Here is a 22,377-nt window from a genome sequence, read left to right on the forward strand (position 1 = left end):
CTCTCAACATGCCTTTTAGCATAGAAGTGCCGACCCCCTCAACAGTGTTAGCGTTCTCCTTATTTATAGGACAACCAAGGCCTTCAAAGGAAAGGACACAATATAATATATTTTATTCCTTCCTTTCCTCAAATGCGTGAGTACTCATAACTTTGACCATATATTCATGATTTTCGGCCACGAATTCTTTCCTTTTCTGCTTACGCCCGGATGCGTAGGACGTATGAAATTTTCTTTATCGGTGCACTCTTTCTTGTTTTAAAACAAGAAATATATGTCCCAATCCTTAATTTGGTAGATTCTTGCGTAGAAATATCACACTTCTCTGCACCTAGTTGACCGAGATTATCTTCTATTAATAAAGATATTTATTCTTCCTCAAAGATTTTTCATGCCTTGTTAAGATCCCATGTGAAAATTGTGCTCAATCTTTCCCAAATTCGTGTTAAACTTGGTTATATTACGAAGCTTACTCCAATCTTTCACTTTCTGCGGGCTTAACTTCAATAAAGCTCAAAACCATTTACCCGAGTTCATCCGCCGCCAACCCAACCCAATGCAATTATGTTAAGAACTTAAGCCCATCCGCTACCAGTCCATAAATATGCAAGTATATTGAGATATGCTCCTAATAACTATATGTCATGCGATTTATTATTTTTGTTTAGGGGCTAAAGTTTAGTCCCTAATTTTTGTGCAATAAATGAATGATAGGGTCGTCAAAATTTAGGTATCAATAAAGAGGTAAAGCCTTCCATGAGTTGCCCGGGGAGGGGGGGGAGAGAGAAATTAAGCTTGCACCTCATTGGCTAAATTTAAGTCACTATGATAGGTGACATATCATTATGCATGGCCTAGATCAATTAGTGAAAGAATGGCTAGGATTTAAGCTCATGTAGATTGATGACTTGGCTTTCGGAGCATTTCGGTAATTCTAGGCAAAGGGAGGGAAAGGGTCGGCCGGCCATGGTGGCTTGGTAGCGTGACTTAATGGTCGACACAATCGATGAGTTTTGTAAATTTTGGTCCGATTGTATACAATTGAATGCAAATTGGAGCGATTTAGCTTGAACGGGTTGATTTTGATACTCTAGTTATCCAATTTCACCCTCAATTTCACAATTTGACTTGACATTTTTGTCAATTTGATTGAATGAAATTAGGTTCAAATTGGTAAAATTGATTTGGCCGGGTATAAATTATAATTGACTTATGGTGGGCGAAATGCCTTAAAGATACCCTAATTGCATTAATCTCTTTGAAATTTGACATGGCCATAGCCAATTCTGTCCCAATTGATTTAATTCAGCCAAATCGAGGCTTGGTTCAATTGACATATCTCTTGTGCTTAATTTCCAAAATGAATTTGAAATTTCAATTACCCATAGTCCGGAGATCAACTGTCACTAAGGACTCGAGTTTAAAAAATCAATAGAAAAGAATGAATTTTGGAATTTTTTATTAAAAGCCCGAGTCTTCAATTTAGTTGAAAATGTTGACTCTAATCATTTTTCAAAAAATTGGTAATTGAAATTGAAACTATCTAAGAGAACAAAGCCATTATGAAGGTTTTATATATTTTTTTGTGGAGAGTTGACCAAAAGTTGACCTATCAATGATTTAAGCCTTAAAGTCAATTGAGTCACACTTTGACTTTTTTTTTTAATTTTGAAAATTGAAAGTAAAAAAGTGAAATTAACTAATCTATGTCTTTTAATGCAAAATGCTAAATTTAGACCAACGGTGATTTTTTGACAAAACTTTGACAAAAGAGTTAATTCTAAGTCAACCTTTGACTTTTGAAATCAAAGTGTACATGACATGAAGACAAATTGCTTATACAAGAAAGAATGTTAAACGACTATGTTTTTTAAGAACTAGGTTCTGTCATGATCAGGAATCTAAATCTCAAGTTTTTACCTTTAAATGATTGATTGGCTAAAAAATGACATATATATAATTTTCATCTTAAAGTAGAGAACGGACCTTTTCTACTATTGCTAATGGCGTATATATAATTTGCATCATAACTGCACATAGACTTTAGGATTAAACATATAGACCTCTCATAGAAAAAAAGGAACCAATCTTGGCGCTAGGGTGGACTAATGTAATCATATCACTGTACTTTGAATATATAGTTTGTACCGACCAATGAGTTAAGTCTAGGCTCAAAACGTTTCTACCACATTAGCACTAGATCTTAATAAGTACCTAAACGACCTTAGAATGGGCTAGTGGTGACTTCTATATAGATGTGCATTACGAAATCATAAGTTGTAATAGACGTTATATTGGGAGAATGCGAATGAGGCATGCACCTTCTTTATATGTAGGGGAGAAGTGCTATCATGTTGCACATCGACCTTCTCAAACCGTACTAATAGGCCATTTTGAGAGAGACATTGACTTTGTGAGACATGATTATATTAAGCAACCTATTGGATTTATATTGGTACTATTAAGAAAATTATGGCAATCAAGTTGTGATTGACATGGGTTTCGTTAGTGGGAGTTTGGCATGTACAAGATTAGAATTGGCAGTTTGTAAACAATGCCCACTCGGAGAAAGAGAAGTAGAGGCAATTACACAATCTTGAGACGTGGGTATCACAATCTAATATGTGGCACATGTGGTTGGCATAAACATCGCAAAAGTGTTCAGCATGATGCGGTTAAAAGTTCAAGAAAATTGTGAAAACCTTTTATTTTTAGGTGAAATGTCGCTTCTAAAATATAAAAGTTATGGCGATAGCGGTCGGACATGTGCCGGAAGTGGATTGGCATAGTGGAGAGGCGGCTGGCATTATGCCAAACCTAAGCTGGTACTATAGTCCATGGAAACGGCCAAAACGCGTGGCACCCATCCAAAACTTGAGGTCGATCGCCAGCCTTGGGAAACGAGTCCTAGAATGTGAGGGAGACAGTTGAGGCTCATAATTATAGAAAGAACGTCTCAGGAGAGAAGAAGAGCACACACTCTCGACCAAATCATGAGATTTTAATTATTTCGCTATTTCATTCCTATATTTACTAAACTTTCGCAAGATCTTCTCATGTAAAAAATAAAGAATACAAGTTATAACATTTTTTATCCATAAAAAAGAAACAGAATATTTTCGTCTTAAACAATTTGCAAATTATATGATTATTACTGGAAAAAATAAAAGGTCGTCAACCTATGATCAGCTAACTCTATCCACAGAAATGAAAAGAAAAAGGTAACTGGAATAATTGAAGTCAAAGAACAATATTATTTTATGGGATAGTTGTATGGAAAATTTTAAAACTTAATGTAAAAGTACAAATAAATTCTAAAATTTTCAAAAAGTATAATTAAGTTATAAAATTTATCATGAAAATACAATTGAGTTCTAATTTTTTATTATAAAAAAAATACTATCAAATCATAAAATTTATCATTTTAGTCTAATCAAATCCTTCCATTGATTAATTTTTTTTTAAATTAAGACTTAATTATACTTTTATGACAAGTTTTAGGATTTGATTATACATTTCTAAAAAGTTTTAAAATTTCATGTGCACTTATCCTTTAATTTAATTAGAAGGAATTCTCTCCCTTTTCTTTTTCGACTCTTCTTTCATCTTCAAGAAAAGAAGAGACGTACAGAAGAACACACTACACACATAGATGCCATTTATGTAATGCACAGCCGCTTTGCATCCTTTTCTACTCCCACGGAAGTTGGAGAGGCTTCTCGCCTTCTAGTTCTGATAAATCATGAAAGAGCATTGAATTCGCGTATGAAACGGAGATACTTAGCTATTCAACTTTTCATAACATGTTTACCTATACGGGGGCAATGATTTTACCAATGTTCATCCGAATTCAATCATGACAACTTTTAGAGTTGGTGTAATTGGTTGGAGTGTCAGGGATTTAGGTTCAACAACCAGAGGTCATTTGTTCAAATTTCACAAATTGCATACAAATAATAATTTGAATTTCTAGGCAACTTACAAGGCTTCAAGGCCTGGACTTAATTGATTAATAGGCTTGCCGTGTATTTTATGTATTTCTCCATGCTTGTGTCTTGGGTTATCAAAGTCATTCTCATACAACCCGAATCTGCACCAGCCACTACAAGTAATTGCGTACTCCTCGTGTGAGGACTTTTTGTTGTGAATATAGACAAGCGAATCAAATAAAATAGTTAGAAAGAAGGAAAGAAAATTAGATACTAAATTTACATGATTTAATAATATTAGAATTTATGTTCATGAAAAGAGCAACACGGAATTTTATTATAGAAACAAACGATATACTAGAGATTATAATAACTCGAATACTAAAATACTCACTTAGTATTTTTAATCCTCAATTACACTCAAATTCATATAGTATGTAGCCCTTTTATAATTTCTAATGAAACCTTATTTTAGGAATTAAATAAATATTACTCATAAGAATTTAACTAGTTAAATCACTTTTGGATGTAATTGCAACTGGAGATTTCTCCTCTGTCGAGAGCTCCCACAGCTTGCTTCCGGAAAGCTCTAAGAGCTCCATCCATACATGTTCGGTATTGTTGCGACTTTCTTATTCTTTCTTTTCAAGAGCTCTGCATTAAATGCAGCACGTGAGGCTCCACTTGTTCTTTCCTTTCGTCGGCCACAATAGAAGAAAATAGCGAAGGAAAGAAACAAAAGAAGTTTATCAAAGAGTAGGGGTGTGCAACTGGACAGGATACGCAGGAATCGGACTAGCCCACCTGAAAATAGGGTCGGGAACTAGTTTCCGCTGAAATCGGTCCGAGAATCGGTTCCCAAAATTAAAAACTAGTTTAAACCGGTCTGGGAACCGGTTCGAGTGATTACCCACTCAGAAACCAGTTCTTGAGCTGGTTTTGGAACCAATTTTGTAAGTAAAGGTCTAAAACTCTATTTTTTTCCCTAATTTCTATTCTTACTCCTACAATCACACATTGTTTTTCCTCTTGGCTCTCTCAGACACATAGGGCATTCCTCCTTCGTTGTTCCTCTTCCTCACTTGCTTCCCTCCCTTACCGGCTCCCTCTCGCACCATACGACGGACATATGGCATTCCTTGCCGCCAAATTCTTGTGTACTACGTGGATTGGCTCGACTAGAGGAGTTATACTTACATAAATGAACAACTTCATGTAGTAATTGTGAGAATAAGACTAATACTAGACCCGTGTTTGTTGCTAGTGTTTATGTAATGTTATGATTTTTGCTTTGCCTTATAATTTTATTTATGATAATTAGTCCCGTGGATCATTAATTTTTCGTTTAGTCAAAAATTTCATATATTTATTTATTACAAATGCTTAATGTTTTAATACAAATTAGGAGAATTACGTTATTTTATTAGGTATTAATGTAAAATTTGAAGTCACATAGGATATTGGGGGGTTGCAAAACGGGTTTAAGTGAAAATAGGGTTGACCCTAGAATCAAATCGGAAAAAACAGAATAGGTTGGGTATAGGATCCAATACAAATATGGTCGGCTATAGGATTTAAAAGGAAACCGATTATATCGGGGATCGGGTATAGGGTTCAAGTCTAGACCTCTACTCATTCTGGACACAATCACTCCTATGAAAAAGGACAAATAAAGCCCACAATTTTTTTAATTTGACAAATCCTCTCTCTCTCTTCTCATGATGGTCTTCCCTGCTTTTTGACTTCCTCTTCTTCCACTATCTTCATTTTCACATTCACATGGATGCAGAGATGAGATGAACGCAACAAAAGAAGCCTCTTCACGATTTCGGCTCATAAACGAAATCCACATGTAATATTCTTCGTCTGATAATTTCAGCTGATCAATTCACATATGCGTTGGCCAAAAGAAAAATTCACATATGCCAATAATTTGACTTCCACGTGATCGAGTTCCCATAATCTCATCAGTCCGAACTGCAGATATATTTCCTACGGTTTTGAAGAAATCGGTGAAAGAATTGCCCACCGTCGAGCAGAACTCCCCGTCTACTGCGGCGGCATTTAAAAAAAAAAGAAAAAAATCAAAAAAATCAAAATATTATTAAAAGTTATCTACGTCAGCGCCGATGAGGCCACGTCAGTTGGTCGGTATCCAGTTAGCAAAATCCGGCCAAAATTGATTGGAAATGACTGAATTGGCACAACGTAAAAATGTTTAGGACTTAATTGACATCAAAAAAATGTTTAGAATTAAATTGGCACAAATGCAAAATGTTTAGGACTTTTTTGACACTTTTCCCCTACTCTTTCTTTATTATGCCCACAACACAAGAGCCTTAGATGCACATACAAAAGACCTCCAGTTATATTGGTTTCCTTTGCTCATACAAAAAGAAACATTCATTTTCTCTTGGTTAGATAAAGACGCTGGAGTTTAATCTTAACCCAAAGCATAAAAATATGAAACTTAGAAGGTCAATTGGTGACCAGAAAATTTGAATTTATATGAACTTTTGTGATATTATTGTCGATTATTCTAAAAATTTAAGTTATTAAATGAGCATATGATTTATTATCTAAATATTTCAAGAGATTAATGTCCATCGGACCACATTTTCCGCTCATTTCCATCCAGCAGTTTCTGATTTGGTGGTTTTCTCGAGATTTTTCACCAAGTCGCGATCCCAAACTCCACACAAGTCAATGTCTGGACTCCATGCCTAGCAACGAAAGCTGTTGGACAGCTCCAAATGGGGCCTCCATGTACTGAAACATCAGGACCGGACCCGTGACCACAAGCGTCTGGTCATATCATTTAACCTTGTCTGTTCTCGTATCGATTGCGACTTCGTGAAATTTCCAAGAAACGGGGAAGCGTGACTCTCGTTTCCGAGATATTTTTACGCGGTTTTATTACCCGTGTAAAGAGAGGCAAGGGTTGGAGCGCTCTATAAAACCACTGGAGAACTCGTGCAATACCATATTCACCATCCTCGTTTCTACACATATCTCGAGAGGCAATCCAAGCATGAAGGTGGAAATACAGTGGAAGAAGCTGGTCAAGCCATCAGTGCCCACACCGAGCGACCAGCGAAAATGGAAGCTAACATCAATAGATGAGCTTCAGATGCCAAATTATGTGGGCGTTATCTTCTACTATAGAGATAATGCCGGGAACCCGGAGTTGATATCTCTCAAAGGCTTCACCAGATGGAGGAGTCACTTTCCAAAACTCTAACCCTCTTTTATCCTATGGCAGGGAGATATATCGAGGATGACGACGGTTGTTTTATCGACTGTAACGACCTTGGAGTGGAGTTCGTCCATGCCAAAGTGGATGGCCAGATTGATCAGCTGCTCCACAGAGACCCCAACATGGATTTACTCGAATATTTGTCGCAATTCCCAAACAACCTAGTAGGCAATCCACTAGTGGTGATTCAAGTGAATACGTTCGAGTGCGGCGGAATAGCAATTGGCTTGCGCTCTACACACAGGATCAGCGACATTTACACCATGGCCATATTCGTTAACTCGTGGGCCACCGCTTGCCGAGGTAATGTAGATGTTACAGTCTGTCCAAGTTTCGAGTTGTCATCTCTATTCCCAATGAAAGTGTCGGCTGTTGCGAATTGGCCTCCGCCACGGATTATTGGCAGCAAGGAATTCACGATGTGTAGGTTCAGGTTCAGCGGTGATGCTGTATCGAAGCTGAGAGCCCTAGCTAGGGATGATGCAAAGGATTCAATGGCCAACAACTTCCAGCCTTCGAGGGTGGAGGTTGTTTCGGCACTAATAAGTAAGGCTCTCGTCAAGATTGATCGATGTAGACAGGGCGAAGAAAGGCCTTTCGCAGTTTGTATGGCGTTTAACTTGCGCGATAAAGTCAAACTAAACATACCCGCAAATTCTTGTGGCAATTTCTTCAGCGTGATTTCTGGGCAATCCGCTCAACCCACGGTCGGCAAAACGAATCCGGAGTTCAATGAGATGGTGAACATAATCCACAACATGATATCAGACGCTAAAACGAAATATGCAACAATAGTAAACAAGGAGGAGCTCTGCTCGGCGGTGGGGAATTCTATAGCCGAACTTGTCAAAGTCGCGTCCTCAAGTGAAGTGTTTATGATTTCTTTTAGTAGCTGGTGCCGTTTCGGGCTATATGAGATCGACTTCGGGTGGGGAAGGCCGGTTCCCGTCAGCAACATATCATTGAATCTCAGATCGGTCATTCTTATCGACGATGAAGAGGGCAAAGGAATTGATGCATGGACAACCACCACTGGAGATGAGATGATTCTTCTTAAACAAGATCCGGATATTCTGGCATTCACTTCCTAGATGGAGGTGGAGAGGTTGCACGAATATTGGATCTGCGAAGTCATCGTATCTTACTATAATGTAGACCAAGAAAATGAAAATGACTTGGTCTATAGTATTTGTTACATTTGTTTCGTTTCTTTAAGAAGGATGGTTCTTGTGGACAAGGTTAATCAACTTATTAAATACCTTAGAGCAAACTCCTCTATTGTGTTCAATTTCCTTAGGTTGACCCCCTCAATCCATTGTACTAGAGCTATCTAAGAAGAATGATTAGGGTCATATTCTATCATTTCTACAATGCCCATAGGGCATGCTTGTTGTAAGCTTTATCAAGACACATGCGGTTGTAATTTTTGTCACTGGATTGAAAGTTTCATCATAGTCCAAACCGTACTACTGTGAGAATTATTGTGTCACTAGTCAAGCCTCATCTCTTTCAATTATTTAAGGGTTGATGTAATGGCATAGATGGTACGATAGTGGGTGAAAGTTCATTCATTTAATGTTTTGAGTGGGTATATATTATAAATAAGAGTGGGACCCTCTAAAATTTTGTGAATAAATTGACACTTTAAAATTACTTTCTCAAAATGAATGGTGTATCAAAACATCAATTCATGATTCAGATTAACCTGGAATACTCAACTTACCAAACTGCCCTTGCCTTTGGTGGAAAATCATATACCTACCAAAAAGTCAGCTTCCTTCTCTTCTTTTTTTTTTTTTTTTTCGTTTTTTTTAGATCAAAAGAAAATTGTGTTCGTTTCTCAGAAGGACACATGAGAGGTAATAAAATTTATGACAAAGAAATTTAAGGAGAGCAAAACCTAGAAAACTACAAAATAAAGCCAAATCTAGAAATGAGGAGGATTAAGAGAGCACCAATAAAGTTAAGCACACAATCGATGGCGGATCACTGGATCTCATATCATTATATATGATAATGCACATTGGAAATTCATTCTCCAATAATAATGACGTCACTAGTAAGCAGTACACATCTAAATTCGACTTTCTTTACATCATCTCCGTACGGAGACAACCAAAACAGGTTGAGCAAACAAACATACATCTAACATGTGGAAGAGCAAACCATCTGGTTTGGCAATATGACCATTGAAGCTAGAGGACCTATACTTGAATAGAGCACAGGGATATCGAGTTCCAAAAATAATAATAATAATAATAATTTGAAGATAGCTCTTAAATGTATAACTAGATCGGGAGAGCTCAAACTTAGATCTAGAACAAAATCAACAAGAGAGTTCAGGGAGGGTGAGAGTAGCTCAAATCATTTCTTATGGCTAAAGGTCGAAGAAGATGAGCGAAAGAGGAAAGGAAAGGGAGAGAGGGAGAACAAAAGACTTTTCATCAATGGCTTTTTATGCATTGCCCTCCTTCCATTCCTTGTCCTTTGCGTCACTTATCGGCTACTTCGTTGTCTGCGGACCACTCACTTGGATGTCTTCTACCTTGGAGGTCATAAATTTGTGGACAAACGAGGTAGTAAATCACAAGTCCAAGCTCGAGGTTTGTGACCTCCGTATTAGAGGTACCCAGCTCCATACACACAGACACATACAACGGACATAGCCAAGGTCAACCAAAGATGATGGCTTCGGCAACTAGAGGAGTGTGGACGAGGACTAGTAGAGGTTGTGGCGGGCTGGCAACGGCACAATAGGGTCTGCTATCGTCAGGTATGCATTATTCGAGGTTGCCGGAATAATAAGGGAGAGCGAAGAGAAATAGGAAGAAAATGTGAACAACGCAAATAAAAAGACTAGAAGAAATTTCAACCATGAATACTAGGGATAATCGGTCCTAAGGTGGGCCAGTTCCTAGTTTATGAAATCAGGAATCAGCCCCACCTAATTTTGGAACTAGATTGAATCGGATCAACCAACTGGTTCAGTTCCCGGGTGAGTCTACGAACTGATGGCATGGGAGGAAAGACAACAACCTCGAAGTAAAGTAATCAAACCACACAAACAAGCGGACATGTAGAGGGTGTCTTGGTCCTCCAAAGGCTAGATCTAAGTGAGAGTGTGAAACTCAGAGAGAGCTACGAAAATCACATATATTAGATGCAGATTCACGGTAATTCTTAGCCTACACTTTGTATGAAGAATGACCAAAAGTAGAGCATTGATTATTTACATTGATGAGATTCCGTTACGGTTACGAACGGCCAAAACCAAAGCAAGAGACGAAGAAGAATGTTAGGACTCGAGATGAGACTGCGAGAGGGACGCAACTTAGATGAGAGGGACTAAGGGAGGCATCTAGTAAAGGGAAGTGACTCAAGTGAGAGGGACGCATCGAGGAGAGAGGCATATGTCACGGGCCGATCGATTGGGATTGTGACCGCGCGACGACTTAGGCTATTTTGGATCACCCAAGCCAAGCCTTTCTCGATCGAACGCTCACTCGCCCGTATACCAGGATCATAGAGAGAGAAAGTTTAAAGAGAGGGGCTTTGGAAAGAAAAGAGCTTTGTATTGCTTGAAAGGATTGGATGGATACAAATGAGGGGGAGACTCCCGTTCTTATACTCGAGGTCCTCGTATTACATCCGTTGATTGAGAATTTAACTGGCAGATGAGATTGCACCGCCTCAACTACCGACATAAATGTCAACTACCGTCTACCGACATAAATAACGGAATAGACTTCTAGAATATGACTCAATGACGGTTTCGCCAGCCCTTGGAAGCTTCGGGGAGAAGCCTTGATGGGAATCCGAGTGAGAGCAGGAGGTCTTCCACGGATGAGACATGGTCGTCCTCTAGGAACCTCTTGGGTTGACTCTCTTTTAGCCCGTGACACATGACTGACGAGTGAGAGTAAGGTAGAGGTGTCAGCAACAAGCATGATTGAGAGTGACAATCACAAGCGACAAGCATGATTGAGAGTGAAAACTAGACAAGTAGGATTTTTAGCGTGAATGAGATTGAAGAATGGGCAATTAATAATTAGGGTTTTCAGTTTTGTAATAATAAGAATTAAAAAAATATATATTGGTCCAGTCCAAGTGGTATAAATGATTCAGTCTACACCTGAAATTAGCAATTAGATTGATTATTATTGGTTTCAGGTTTTAGAAACCAAGAATTGGATCGGATCTAATGGGAATTGCCCAAAACACATCGCAGTCCAAATCTTTTTCTCACCCTAATGAATACTCAATTCTTGAGGTGTTACTTACTCATTAGACGGGACAAAATTTAAGATGTAAATTGGGATCCCTATCCATATTTATATAGATGAATACCCAATAAAACCCTCACCCTTCTCGCACTTAGCCCCTTATCACACACCTCTCTCTCTCTCTCTAACCTTGTGGCCATGGTCGCTCTCTGAAATTGCGTCCATGGCCACCATATATAAACTAAGTGGCGTTGGCGACAGAAGAAGAGAAAGGAGGGAAGAGGTCGACGGCAACGGCGGACAAAGGTGTGTGCTGGAGGAGACATGAGAGGTTGTTTGAGTGATAGAGCTTGAGGATTCATGGGGGAGTTTGGGAGCTTGGCGATTTACAAGGTGGGGGCAATTTGACCTTTCTAGAGTTTAGTTTTATCCAGCTGCAGCTGGTTGGTATTTTCAAAGTAAGTAGAGTTGCCCTTCGAGCAAAAATATGAAATATGAAACCGGCACAATTTGTGAAGATATACCGGCAAAGGCTATGGATTCGAATGAAAAAACATAGGAAAATACGGCAAAGCTGGTTGGTATTTAATGATAAATGTGTAATCTAAAGCCACCAGTGTGAGCTTCCATTATGGGTTATAACTATGACTGAGAGTTTTACTTTGTTAATATTTCATAATCTTTGTGTGTCTAAAAATGAATTGTGATCAATAGATTATAGCAAATGATGATCATTAGAAGTGATGATTCACTATAATTATTTAATGAAGAGTATAAATAGAACTTGGGTAGATCTTGGATCCTATGACATTGTAGTTTCCAAGGTCCTGAATATGCATGTAGGTTACAGATTTCAAAAACAGGAAATCTGTTCCAATGGTTTCAGGTAAAATCTAGACGAAGCCTGAAACCACTCATCTCTAATCTTGAAACTGAAGTTGAGCACCAATACCTAGGTGACAATACTTTTGTATCAGTTGCTTGGCGAGATAAGAGCGCATTCCATTGCATGCTCCATGGCCGTAGCAGGTAGGAGTCAAGAAATCATCCCGCTCATTCTAATAATTGAAGCCGGAGTTCGATGTATTATTGACCATATCTTGAAGGAGATCAGTGACCGCGTCTTTGTACGCTCAGGTTGCACCCGCGTCTTCATTGCAGATTTTTTATACCAATGTTTCATCAGGAGCATCTTTTATAACGTTAAATGAGCGAAGCAGTGCAATTGGTGTAGCTGCAATTTTGTGGAATGGAGCCATGTGTCTCTTACCTCGTTCTCTTGACAATACTCATCCTATATTGCCCCTCAAACTGAGGGTCGTATCCAAGGAAAATAAGCTTCTCGTAGGTTTCTCCACTCTTTAAAAAAAAAAAAATCTGCGATTTGTTTGGTGAACAAGTTTACTCCTAGAAGTTACCAACAGTCAGGAATGTAATAAATAATTGAGTTCTTGTTTTAGCAGTAGTTTAGAACCTTTGCCTCATCAATTTGGGAAGCCGTCGTCATCTTATTTAAGCTCCGTTTATTTGATGAAATATATTTTTCTCAGTTTGTAACATTTGGATAGTTTAGGAAAATGAGTTAATGAAAAAAAAATTTCCCTATTCAATAGAAAAACTATGTTTTAATTTAGGAAAATGATTTACCTTAAAAAAATCATTTTCCAAAATATTAGAAAATCTATGTTCAGGAATAGGAACCCTAAAGCTTGTTCTTGAGCCCTTGGCTGCGGACCTAAGTCTAAACCTGGGGCCGAGTCCACCAAAGTCCATCAAGGCCAAGCTTGGGACGAAAGACACTAGGTCTGAAACCTTGATGCTCAAGCCCGAGTTCTATAGAGGTTAAGTTTGAGATACCAGCTCTAGTAGTTGAGCCTAGGGATCCAATACCATTGCTTAGCTCCCTAGCACCCCAACTCGAGTCCACGAAGGTCAAGCCCACAAATACATTTTGAATACAATTGATTTTTTTCTTCGTTTTTTACCAACAAAGCCGTGGTCAAAAATAGGAACCCTACAGCTCGAGTCCATCGAGGTTGGGCCAGGACTTCAATGCCTGTGCTCGGATCCTTGATACCCATGCTCGATTCCATAGACCCGGGCATGAGACCTTGAAGCTTGTGCCCTAGTCCCTGACACTTGGGTCCATGGAGACCGATCACGAGCTTGGGAATCAAATACCAATGCCCAAGTCAGGGTCCATTGAGGCCCTAGTGCTTGTACTCAATTTCCCAACTGCCCATGTGCAAGCCACTAACACCTGAAAGAGATATGTCTATTAACTAAACAATAGAAAATATTTTTCAATTCATTTTCAGATTGCAGCCAAACATCAGAAAATTTTTGTCATTTTTCAGGAAACATCTTCTAAAAATGTCAGATTTTTTTCGTGAAACAAACTTAGTGTTGATAGTGAGTATGTTTTCTGCCGTCCTCTTAGCACATTTTGTTTCGGATTGTGACTTTTTCTTAATCAGCCTCTTCCAAAGATATACTGGAATTGTTAGTCATATGTCCTTAACATTTTTCCTTCATTTTGGGCGAGTGTATTTACAAGATGCATATTTGCATGCTATGTTTCTCCTCGACTTTCCCATCATAAGGTTCTTTGCAAAAGCCGCTTAACTCCAACCTCCATTTTCATTCAAAAACTCATTAATAGTTTACAGCAAAATACACTTTTGTATTCCTATGCTTGATGGGAAGACTTTTGCACGAGTGACCCAAATCTTTGCTGGCGATAACATCGTTTTACTCCTATTTTGATGGGTACATGTACTTAAAAAAAAAATTATAATCAGCATAAGAGGTTAGCGGTGACCTCCTGCGTCTTACGCGGTTCCTTACCAACTTAAAATAGGTTAGGGACAACTCTATGTTATTACTAACAAATAAGAATTGAGAATCAGTGTTGTGATCGGTAATTGGGAGAGTCCATGCAAAGAGCAAAGCCACCTCGTGTGAGAGGATTATCCGAGCTCGCATAACAATCCGATGATCTGCTCAAGGTCCTCTTCTGGAGGATCGTGACACACGCATAGCAAGTTTGCTCACTCAAACAACTACAATTGGACCAATATGTTTTTCAAATTCAACAGGGTAAAAATAACAGGAGCGCCATAACTTTCGTTATGATACTTAAGTGAGTGATAATGTGAGCGCTGTATGAAATTTATGACATTTTTAGTGTACTTACCCTCAAATCAAACAAAAGTATCTCCATTGGAGTGCCTAGCTAGCTGGTACGTATCAGGGAAATATCCTCACCATCTACAATGTTATCCACTCAAATGTTTAGTTTAGCCATGGAATCAGAGCTAAAGACAAAGGCTAGAGATCCCACAAGAATATGACTTGGATTTGATTTGTTAGTATTTGAAGGCGTGTCTAAATAACTTCGCACTTTTTATTTTTGCTTAATTTAAATCTCGAGATAGGACGTACTTCAGCTTTTTCTTGGTTCATAACTCCCCAAACTTTCACGACATACCAATTTTGACACGTGGGATTTTACAGGATTTTTTTTAAAATTTAGGTGACATTTTATAATTTGGCCAGAAAACAAAATTTTATTTTTATTTTTTGCTGAAGCATAGACATAGATGTCCAGATTATTGAGCCGTAACAACTTAGAGGCAGTTTATTTACTATTACATCCTTTAGATTATTATGGATAAAATCAATTATCTGAAATGTGATTAAGATTTTCTCTAGGTTTTCAACGTTTTTCAACTATTAAATTTTGTTTAGTAGATAAACGTCGTCTTTAGAAAAACTAAAAAGCAAGTTAAATGATCTTATTATTGTTCATAGAAAAAATTAAAAAAGCACGAGTCCAAACGGCACTTTATTTGTGCACTATAAAAATGTCATTGACAATAATGATAACAGTTGAAGTTGATTTGCTCAGTACTTAAAATTCTTTTATAATCACTTACATGTGTCTCTATCTTGTTCAAACACATGGTACTATGTTGTCTTATCTGGATTTATTCACCAAATGACACATGAGGCTCATGGGAATTCACATGGACCTCAAATAATTGAAAATTGCAAGATAGTGCAGTCATTCACCTATGCTATATTCACAACATATTGATAAAAACCCATGTCAATTTACCACAAATTATGATAAGTCCGTAAATTTTGATGTAAATGTGACACGGATGCGCCCGATTTAGGGTAAATATTGCAGGATGTAGAAGTTTGGGATTTTTATAACATAAAAATTAATTTGAGATAAATGAAATATAAATGCACTAGTTTGGATTAAAATGGTATGAATATACCAGTTTGTGATTTTTGGGTAAATATAGCATAAATGTACCAATTTGAGGTTTTTGACAGCATTAATCGTAATAATAATAAGCATCAGCCGGTGCTAGGCTTTTCTTTAATGCTACCACCAAATTTTTTAATAGTTTCCATATAAATATTCTATATATATTTATTACAACCCAAAATGAAGTAAAAAAAAAGTCATCGCCAAGTGTAGTGCAATGTTAGTGCAAAAAAAAAAATCAAATCTTGTAATTAAATTAATGTGAAATCAATAGAGAAATAAAAAAATAAACAATAAAGAACACTGGAGATTTACTTAATTCCATCCAATTGTCAATCCATACTCCACAAGGAGAGTTATCAGCAAATAATTTAGTAATAATCGAAAAATTAAAGTTATAATCGGTCATACACTTGGTGCTTTCCTCGCCTACATTAAACCTAAAAATGCGATATTTACAAATAAATAAATTAACTAGTTGTGATGATCAAAGCACAAGTCATAGCGCCTGGCTAAAATCAAGCTCCGAACGCTTGGCCCTAGTTTCGCCCTTTTGCGGCTTTCTCTCTTCCTAAGGGGTCTCTTTTTCTTGTACGGATCTTTTCCCTACGCTTTTCACGGTCAGAAATGGGCAACAATAAATGATGAAGAACTAGACCTACTATTAGCGAAAACATAGAACCACCGACCAACAAGAAAACAAACCTAATTCGACTTAAGGGCATGATAAATGATGAAGAACTAGACCTACTTTTAATGAAAATATAGAACCACCGACCAGCAGGAAAACAAACCTAATTCGACTAAAGGGCATGATAAATGATGAACTAGACCTACTTTTAGCGAAAACATAGAACCACCGACCAATAGGAAAACAAACCTAATTCGACTAAAGGGTATCCCAGATTCTGACAAATCAAAATATTTCAGCTAACTCGAATCCCATACATGAGTCAAACTCAATACATAATTTAATAAAATAGATATACCTAGAAAGAATGTTGCTCATCAAAATAACTGCAATAAGAAGAGCTCGATGTGTGATCAGTCATGTCTTGGAGAAGATCATTGATGCCTCGACCCCCATTCTTCTATATTAGCCTTCTTTCCCTTTGCTACTCTTTCTTTATTATGCTCACAATACAAGAGCCTTGGATGCACATACAAAAGACCTCTAGTTATATTGGTTTCCTTTGCTCATACAAAAAGAAAATGCCGTTCTCTCCTCGTTAGATAAAGACGCTGGAGTTTAGTCTTAACCTAAATCGTGGAAATATGTAACTGGTAAAATAGGTGCTCGAAAGATCTTGATTTATATGAAATTTTGTGATATCACTTTCGATTGTTCTAAAAATTTAACTTATTAATGTCGCGACCTAAATTTCGGGTGTACTACCTAAAACTAGGTTAATGGATTACTAAGTTTTTAACTTAGCTTGGGCTCTCCCAAGCCCATACCAATTCGCGACTTAAGGTTCAAGTATTTAACATGCAAATGATTAATATCTAGGAGTCGCCACTAATCAGTTCACAGTAGGTTGATTAGACACCTAAGTAAAATAATGGGAGATTTATTTTACTCCTACGAACCAGAGACTAAAGGTACAGGGACTTGGTTACACTAGATTGCTCTAATGCCCTTTCGGTACTATTTCTTTTTTTAATTTTCAAAAACGTTTTTGGAGCGCTGATTTATTTTAACCTAAATTACTATCATGCAAATGTGGTGACCACACGGGTGCTCATCCATTATTAAAACATTCAAATAGGAATAATAAATAAATAAATTGCATCACACGAAGCAAGCAATCATTTTATGGGTTTTCTTAAAAATTAGAATTCTTTTTAGAAAAATGCATTTTAAAACTAAATGACTTAATCTTATTAATATGCAAATCCTAATTAAATGGGTCTATTATGCAAACTAATTAACATGCACCTCATGACCTAATTTCACTAATAAAAAAATTATGATTAAATGATCCTATTATGCGAACTAGTTAACATGCACCTAGTATTTTTGTATTTTTTTTTTATTGAAACTTTAGAATTTATGAAATCCCTACTTAATCTATCTAAAAAGGGATAATTTTCTAATTTATTCTAAGGATTAATTTAACTTAAACCCTATCCTATCTTAGAAAACTATTTATTGAAAAATGAGATAATTAAAATGTGCGAACACTATCTAAAACCCTAAAGAATTTACTTAGGTTCAACCCTAACTTATTTCTAAAAATGCAATCCTAAAAATGTAATCCTAAGAAAAATCTAAGTTATTAAACCTACATGTTTGATTTACTAAACCTATATGCTCATGCAGAATTTTGATTTTTGATTTTATGAATTTTTAGTTTTTTAAAAAGATAAGTAATTATTAAATAAATATTAAATCTAAGCTATCAACAAAATAAAGGATTAAAATAATCGAAAAAAATAACATGTTGTCTCACAGGTCAAATTAAGTCACAGGTCAAATTAACGATTATCCTAACTCTAATTATCACGACAAAGAGATCAAAATAATTAAAAATCTGATCCGAAGTCTTACGGATCAAATTAATAATTATAATGATTTAACAATTTAAATTCTACCAAAAATAGCCCAAAAATTAATATAATTAAAAAATAATCCGATATCTCTCGGATTAAATTAATAATTACAATAATTCTGACAAAATCCTAGCGGATAATGCCTACAAACTGCACAAATATTAACATTCAATATTACAATTTAAGCCATTACAACTAAACATGATAAATAAAAAAATAATAATAAACTACCTTGATTTTTTTAAATAAAAAGGGGCCGGAGCACGGGCAGTTTGGGCAGTGACGATGCTGGTGCTCGGAGGTGAGGCAGGTGCCACGGACGGGCGGAGGCGCGGCTTGCTGAACGGCGAGGGTGCGGGATCGCGGCGGCGCGGGACCGGTGCAGGCGCGGGTGAGGAGCGGACGCACGGCGATGAGCGGCGCGGAGGCAACGCAGGCTGCTGGCGCGGCAGCGTCAGGCTCCGAGGTCAGGTGCGGGGGCGACGCGGGCAGCGGTACTGCGGAGACGAGCTGCTGAGGCGGAAGGGTTCAGTCAGGTGAGTAGCAGTCGGCGGTGGTGCGGGCTGCTAAGGTGTAGCGACGGAGTCGAGCTCTGGCGCAGGGACAGCGGGTTGCTGGTATCGGATGAACAGAGGCGCGCAGTGAAGGGCGCTGCAGATCGCGGATGAAGCGTGGCGACGCCGGGCCTGGTGAAGCGGCGGCGGCGCTCGTGGAGTCGGTGCGACGCGAGAGCGGGTAGGGGCGTCCACGCGAAGAAGACGAACAGTCGCTGCTGCTGCTTTCTCTTTCTTTTGCTGACTTTTCCCCTTCTTTTCTTCTGCAGGTTGTCAGAAGGGAAAAAAAGAAAAGACCCTTGGATGAGAAAATGGGGTTTCCTCTCTTTTTTTTTTTCTCACTTTCACGAATTCTCTCAGCTTTTTTCACGAAAATTTTTTGGCCGATTCTTCCCCCTCAAACCTTGTGCAGGTCCACATTCCGCACGACCACTTTCTATGGTAAATTTCAAACTTTCATCTTCTGTTACATTAAATTAAATATGCAAATCGGAACATGATTTGGCAATTAGCTCAATTTTACACCGATTCCTTCCATTTTATCAAAATCCTTAACCTTTGTTCACCTGATTTTAAAATTGTTGCTGCATTTAACAAAATCAGGACATCCATCATAATTCCATATTTCCTTGCATACTTACATCAAATCAATTTCCTCATTTTCATTTTTTTTTGTTCAAAATGCAATTTTATTTTTCCAAAATTAGGTGTCAACAATTAAATGAATGTACGATTTATTATCTAAATATTTCAGTAAATTAATGTCCATCGGACCACATTTTCCGCTCATTTCCATCTGGCAGTTTCTGATTTGGTGATTTTCTCGAGATTTTTTCACCAAGTCGCGATCCCAAAGTCCACACAAGTCAATGTCTGGACTCCATGCCTGGCAACGAAAGCTGTTGGACAGCTCCAAATGGGGCTTCCATGCACCGAAACATCAGGACCGCACCCGTGACCACAAGCGTCTCGTCATCATTTAACGTTGTTTGTTCTCGTATCGATTGCGACTTCGTGAAATTTCCAAGAAACGGGGAAGCGTGACTCTCGTTTCCGAGATATTTTTACGCGGTTTTATTATCCGTGCAAAGAGAGGCAAGGGTTGGAGCGCTCTATAAAACCACTGGAGAACTCGTGCAATACCATATTCATCATCCTCGTTTCTACACATATCTTGAGAGGCAATCCAAGCATGAAGGTGGAAATACAGTGGAAGAAGCTGGTCAAGCCGTCAGTGCCGACACCGAGCGACCAGCGAAAATGGAAGCTAACGTCAATAGATGAGCTTCAGATGCCAAATTATGTGGGCGTTATCTTCTACTATAGAGATGATGCTGGGAACCCCAGAGTCGATATATCTCAAAGGCTTCACCAAATGGAGGAGTCACTTTCCAAAACTCTAACCCTCTTTTTATCCTATGGCAGGGAGATACATCGAGGACGACGATGGTTGTTTTATCGATTGTAACGACCTTGGAGTGGAGTTCGTCCATGCCAAAGTGGATGGCCAAATTGATCAGCTTCTCCATAGAGACCCCGACATGGATTTGCTCGAATATTTGTCGCAATTCCCGAACAATTCAGTAGGCAATCCACTAGTGGTGATTCAAGTGAATACGTTCGAGTGCGGCGGAATAGCAATTGGCTTGCGCTCTACACACAGGATCAGCGACGTGTGCACCATAGCCATATTCATTAATTCGTGGGCCACCGCTTGCCGAGGTAACGTAGATGTTACAGTCTGTCCAAGTTTCGAGTTGTCGTCTCTATTCCCAATGAAAGTGTCGGCCGTTGCGAATTGGCCTCCGCCACGGAGTACTGGCAGCAAGGAATTCACGGTGTCTAGGTTCAGGTTCAGCGGTGATGCTATATCGAAGCTGAGAGCCCTAGCAAGGGATGATGCAAAGGATTCAATGGCCAACAACTTCCAGCCTTCGAGGGTGGAGGTTGTTTCGGCACTAATAAGTAAGGCTCTCGTCAAGATTGATCGATGTGGACAGGGCGAAGAAAGGCCTATCGCAGTTTATATGACGTTTAACTTGCGCGATAAAGTCAAACTAAAGATACCCGCAAATTCTTGTGGCAATTTCTTCAGCGTGATTTCTGGGCGCTCCGATCAACCCGCGGCCAGCAAAAGGAATCCGGAGTTCAATGAGATGGTGAATATAATCCACAATATAATATCGGACGCTAAAACGAAATATGCAACAATAGTAAACAAGCAGGAGTTCTGCTCGACGGTGGGGAATTCTATAGCCGAATTTGTCAAAGTCGCGTCCTCAAACGAAGTGCATACGATATTTTTTAGTAGCTGGTGCCGTTTCGGGCTATTTGAGATTGACTTCGGGTGGGGAAGTCCGGTTCTCGTCAGCAACATATCATTGAATCTCAGATCGGCCTTTCTTATCGACGATGAAGAGGGCAAAGGAATTGATGCATGGACAACCACCACTGGAGATGAGATGATTCTTCTTAAACAAGATCCGGATATACTGGCATTCACTTCCAAGTTGGAGGTGGAGAGGTTGCACGAATATGTAATCTGAGAAGTCATTGTATCTTACTATAATGTAGAGCAGGAAAAGAAAATGGACTTGGTCTGTAGTATTTGTTACATCTATTTCATTTCTTTAAGAAGGATGGTTCTTGTGGACAATGTTAATCAACTTATTGAATACCTTAGAGCGAACTCCTCTATCGTGTTCAGTTTCCTCAGGCTAACCTGTCACACCCCAAATCTCGAGCACGCGTATATCCATCGGTGGTCGATAAAATTGCGACGTCCCAAGACGCGTCACCAACCCGTTAATTTTAAGGCACATGTGGAAGCAAAATAAAAACCCCTAACTGTAAAAGTATGAGATAAAAAAAAAACAGGACAACAAATTCACAAACAAAACACATTTTTATAAACAAACTAGTCTATTTATGAAAAGATCAGCTCTCCAAAAGAAGTTATCCTACAACCCACTAATCGGACATATTCGCCGATCCTTCGGACTCCACTTCAATAGGCTCTGGGGGCTTCAGGTCCTCCACAACCCCATCAAGAGGGTCAGCTGCACCCTTACCCAGAGCAGCGTTGACTGCAATAGCGAAGATATCAAAACCCTGAAGGGGACCATCCCATTATCCATTGAACCCATGGCGAAATCATGCCCTAAATTGATGAGGTACCCTCTGAGGTAGGCCCTCATCAACCCAAACAGTGGTCACTATGAGCTCATAGACCTAATGACTTCCGGGGACAAGGACATTCGTGCTCCACTCAGTAACCCCTCCAGGCTGACCAAAACGAACTGGAGGTACCGCCATCTAAGGACCTGAAAATGTTAAGCCCATGACGGGGTGAGACAATATCTCAGCAAGTTTACTCCCTAAACCCCTATTTAGGAAGAAAATACGCATAGAGGTAATCTAACCACACATCACATAAGACTTACCTTGCCTCAGTTCATTCGTACATCAAGACAATTCATATCGCATATAATTGCATTAAAAGCACTCATCAATCGGGACGTCTGAACTTATAACCAAACAATTATAGGGGTTCTGATTATAAGGCCAAATCGTTATTACC

At 38.6% G+C, this 22,377-nt stretch overlaps 2 protein-coding genes across 2 annotated transcripts; both read left to right on the top strand.

Annotated features, from left to right (window-relative positions):
- Positions 1–6,960: 6,960 nt before the first annotated feature.
- On the top strand, positions 6,961–8,276 carry LOC104453243 (acetyl-CoA-benzylalcohol acetyltransferase). Its single transcript, XM_010067768.3, has 2 exons — positions 6,961–7,150; positions 7,192–8,276. Exons 1-2 carry the CDS (start codon positions 6,961–6,963, stop codon positions 8,274–8,276), a joined length of 1,275 nt encoding a protein of 424 aa, XP_010066070.2.
- A 10,252-nt stretch (positions 8,277–18,528) lies between these two features.
- On the top strand, positions 18,529–21,343 carry LOC104455394 (acetyl-CoA-benzylalcohol acetyltransferase). Its single transcript, XM_039317714.1, has 3 exons — positions 18,529–18,779; positions 19,210–19,238; positions 20,223–21,343. The coding sequence occupies exons 1-3, from the start codon at positions 18,529–18,531 to the stop codon at positions 21,341–21,343; spliced, it is 1,401 nt and encodes a 466-aa protein (XP_039173648.1).
- The last annotated feature ends 1,034 nt before the right edge of the window (positions 21,344–22,377 follow it).

This window comes from Eucalyptus grandis, chromosome 7 (genome assembly GCF_016545825.1).
Source record: "Eucalyptus grandis isolate ANBG69807.140 chromosome 7, ASM1654582v1, whole genome shotgun sequence".
NCBI classification, from domain to species: domain Eukaryota; kingdom Viridiplantae; phylum Streptophyta; class Magnoliopsida; order Myrtales; family Myrtaceae; genus Eucalyptus; species Eucalyptus grandis.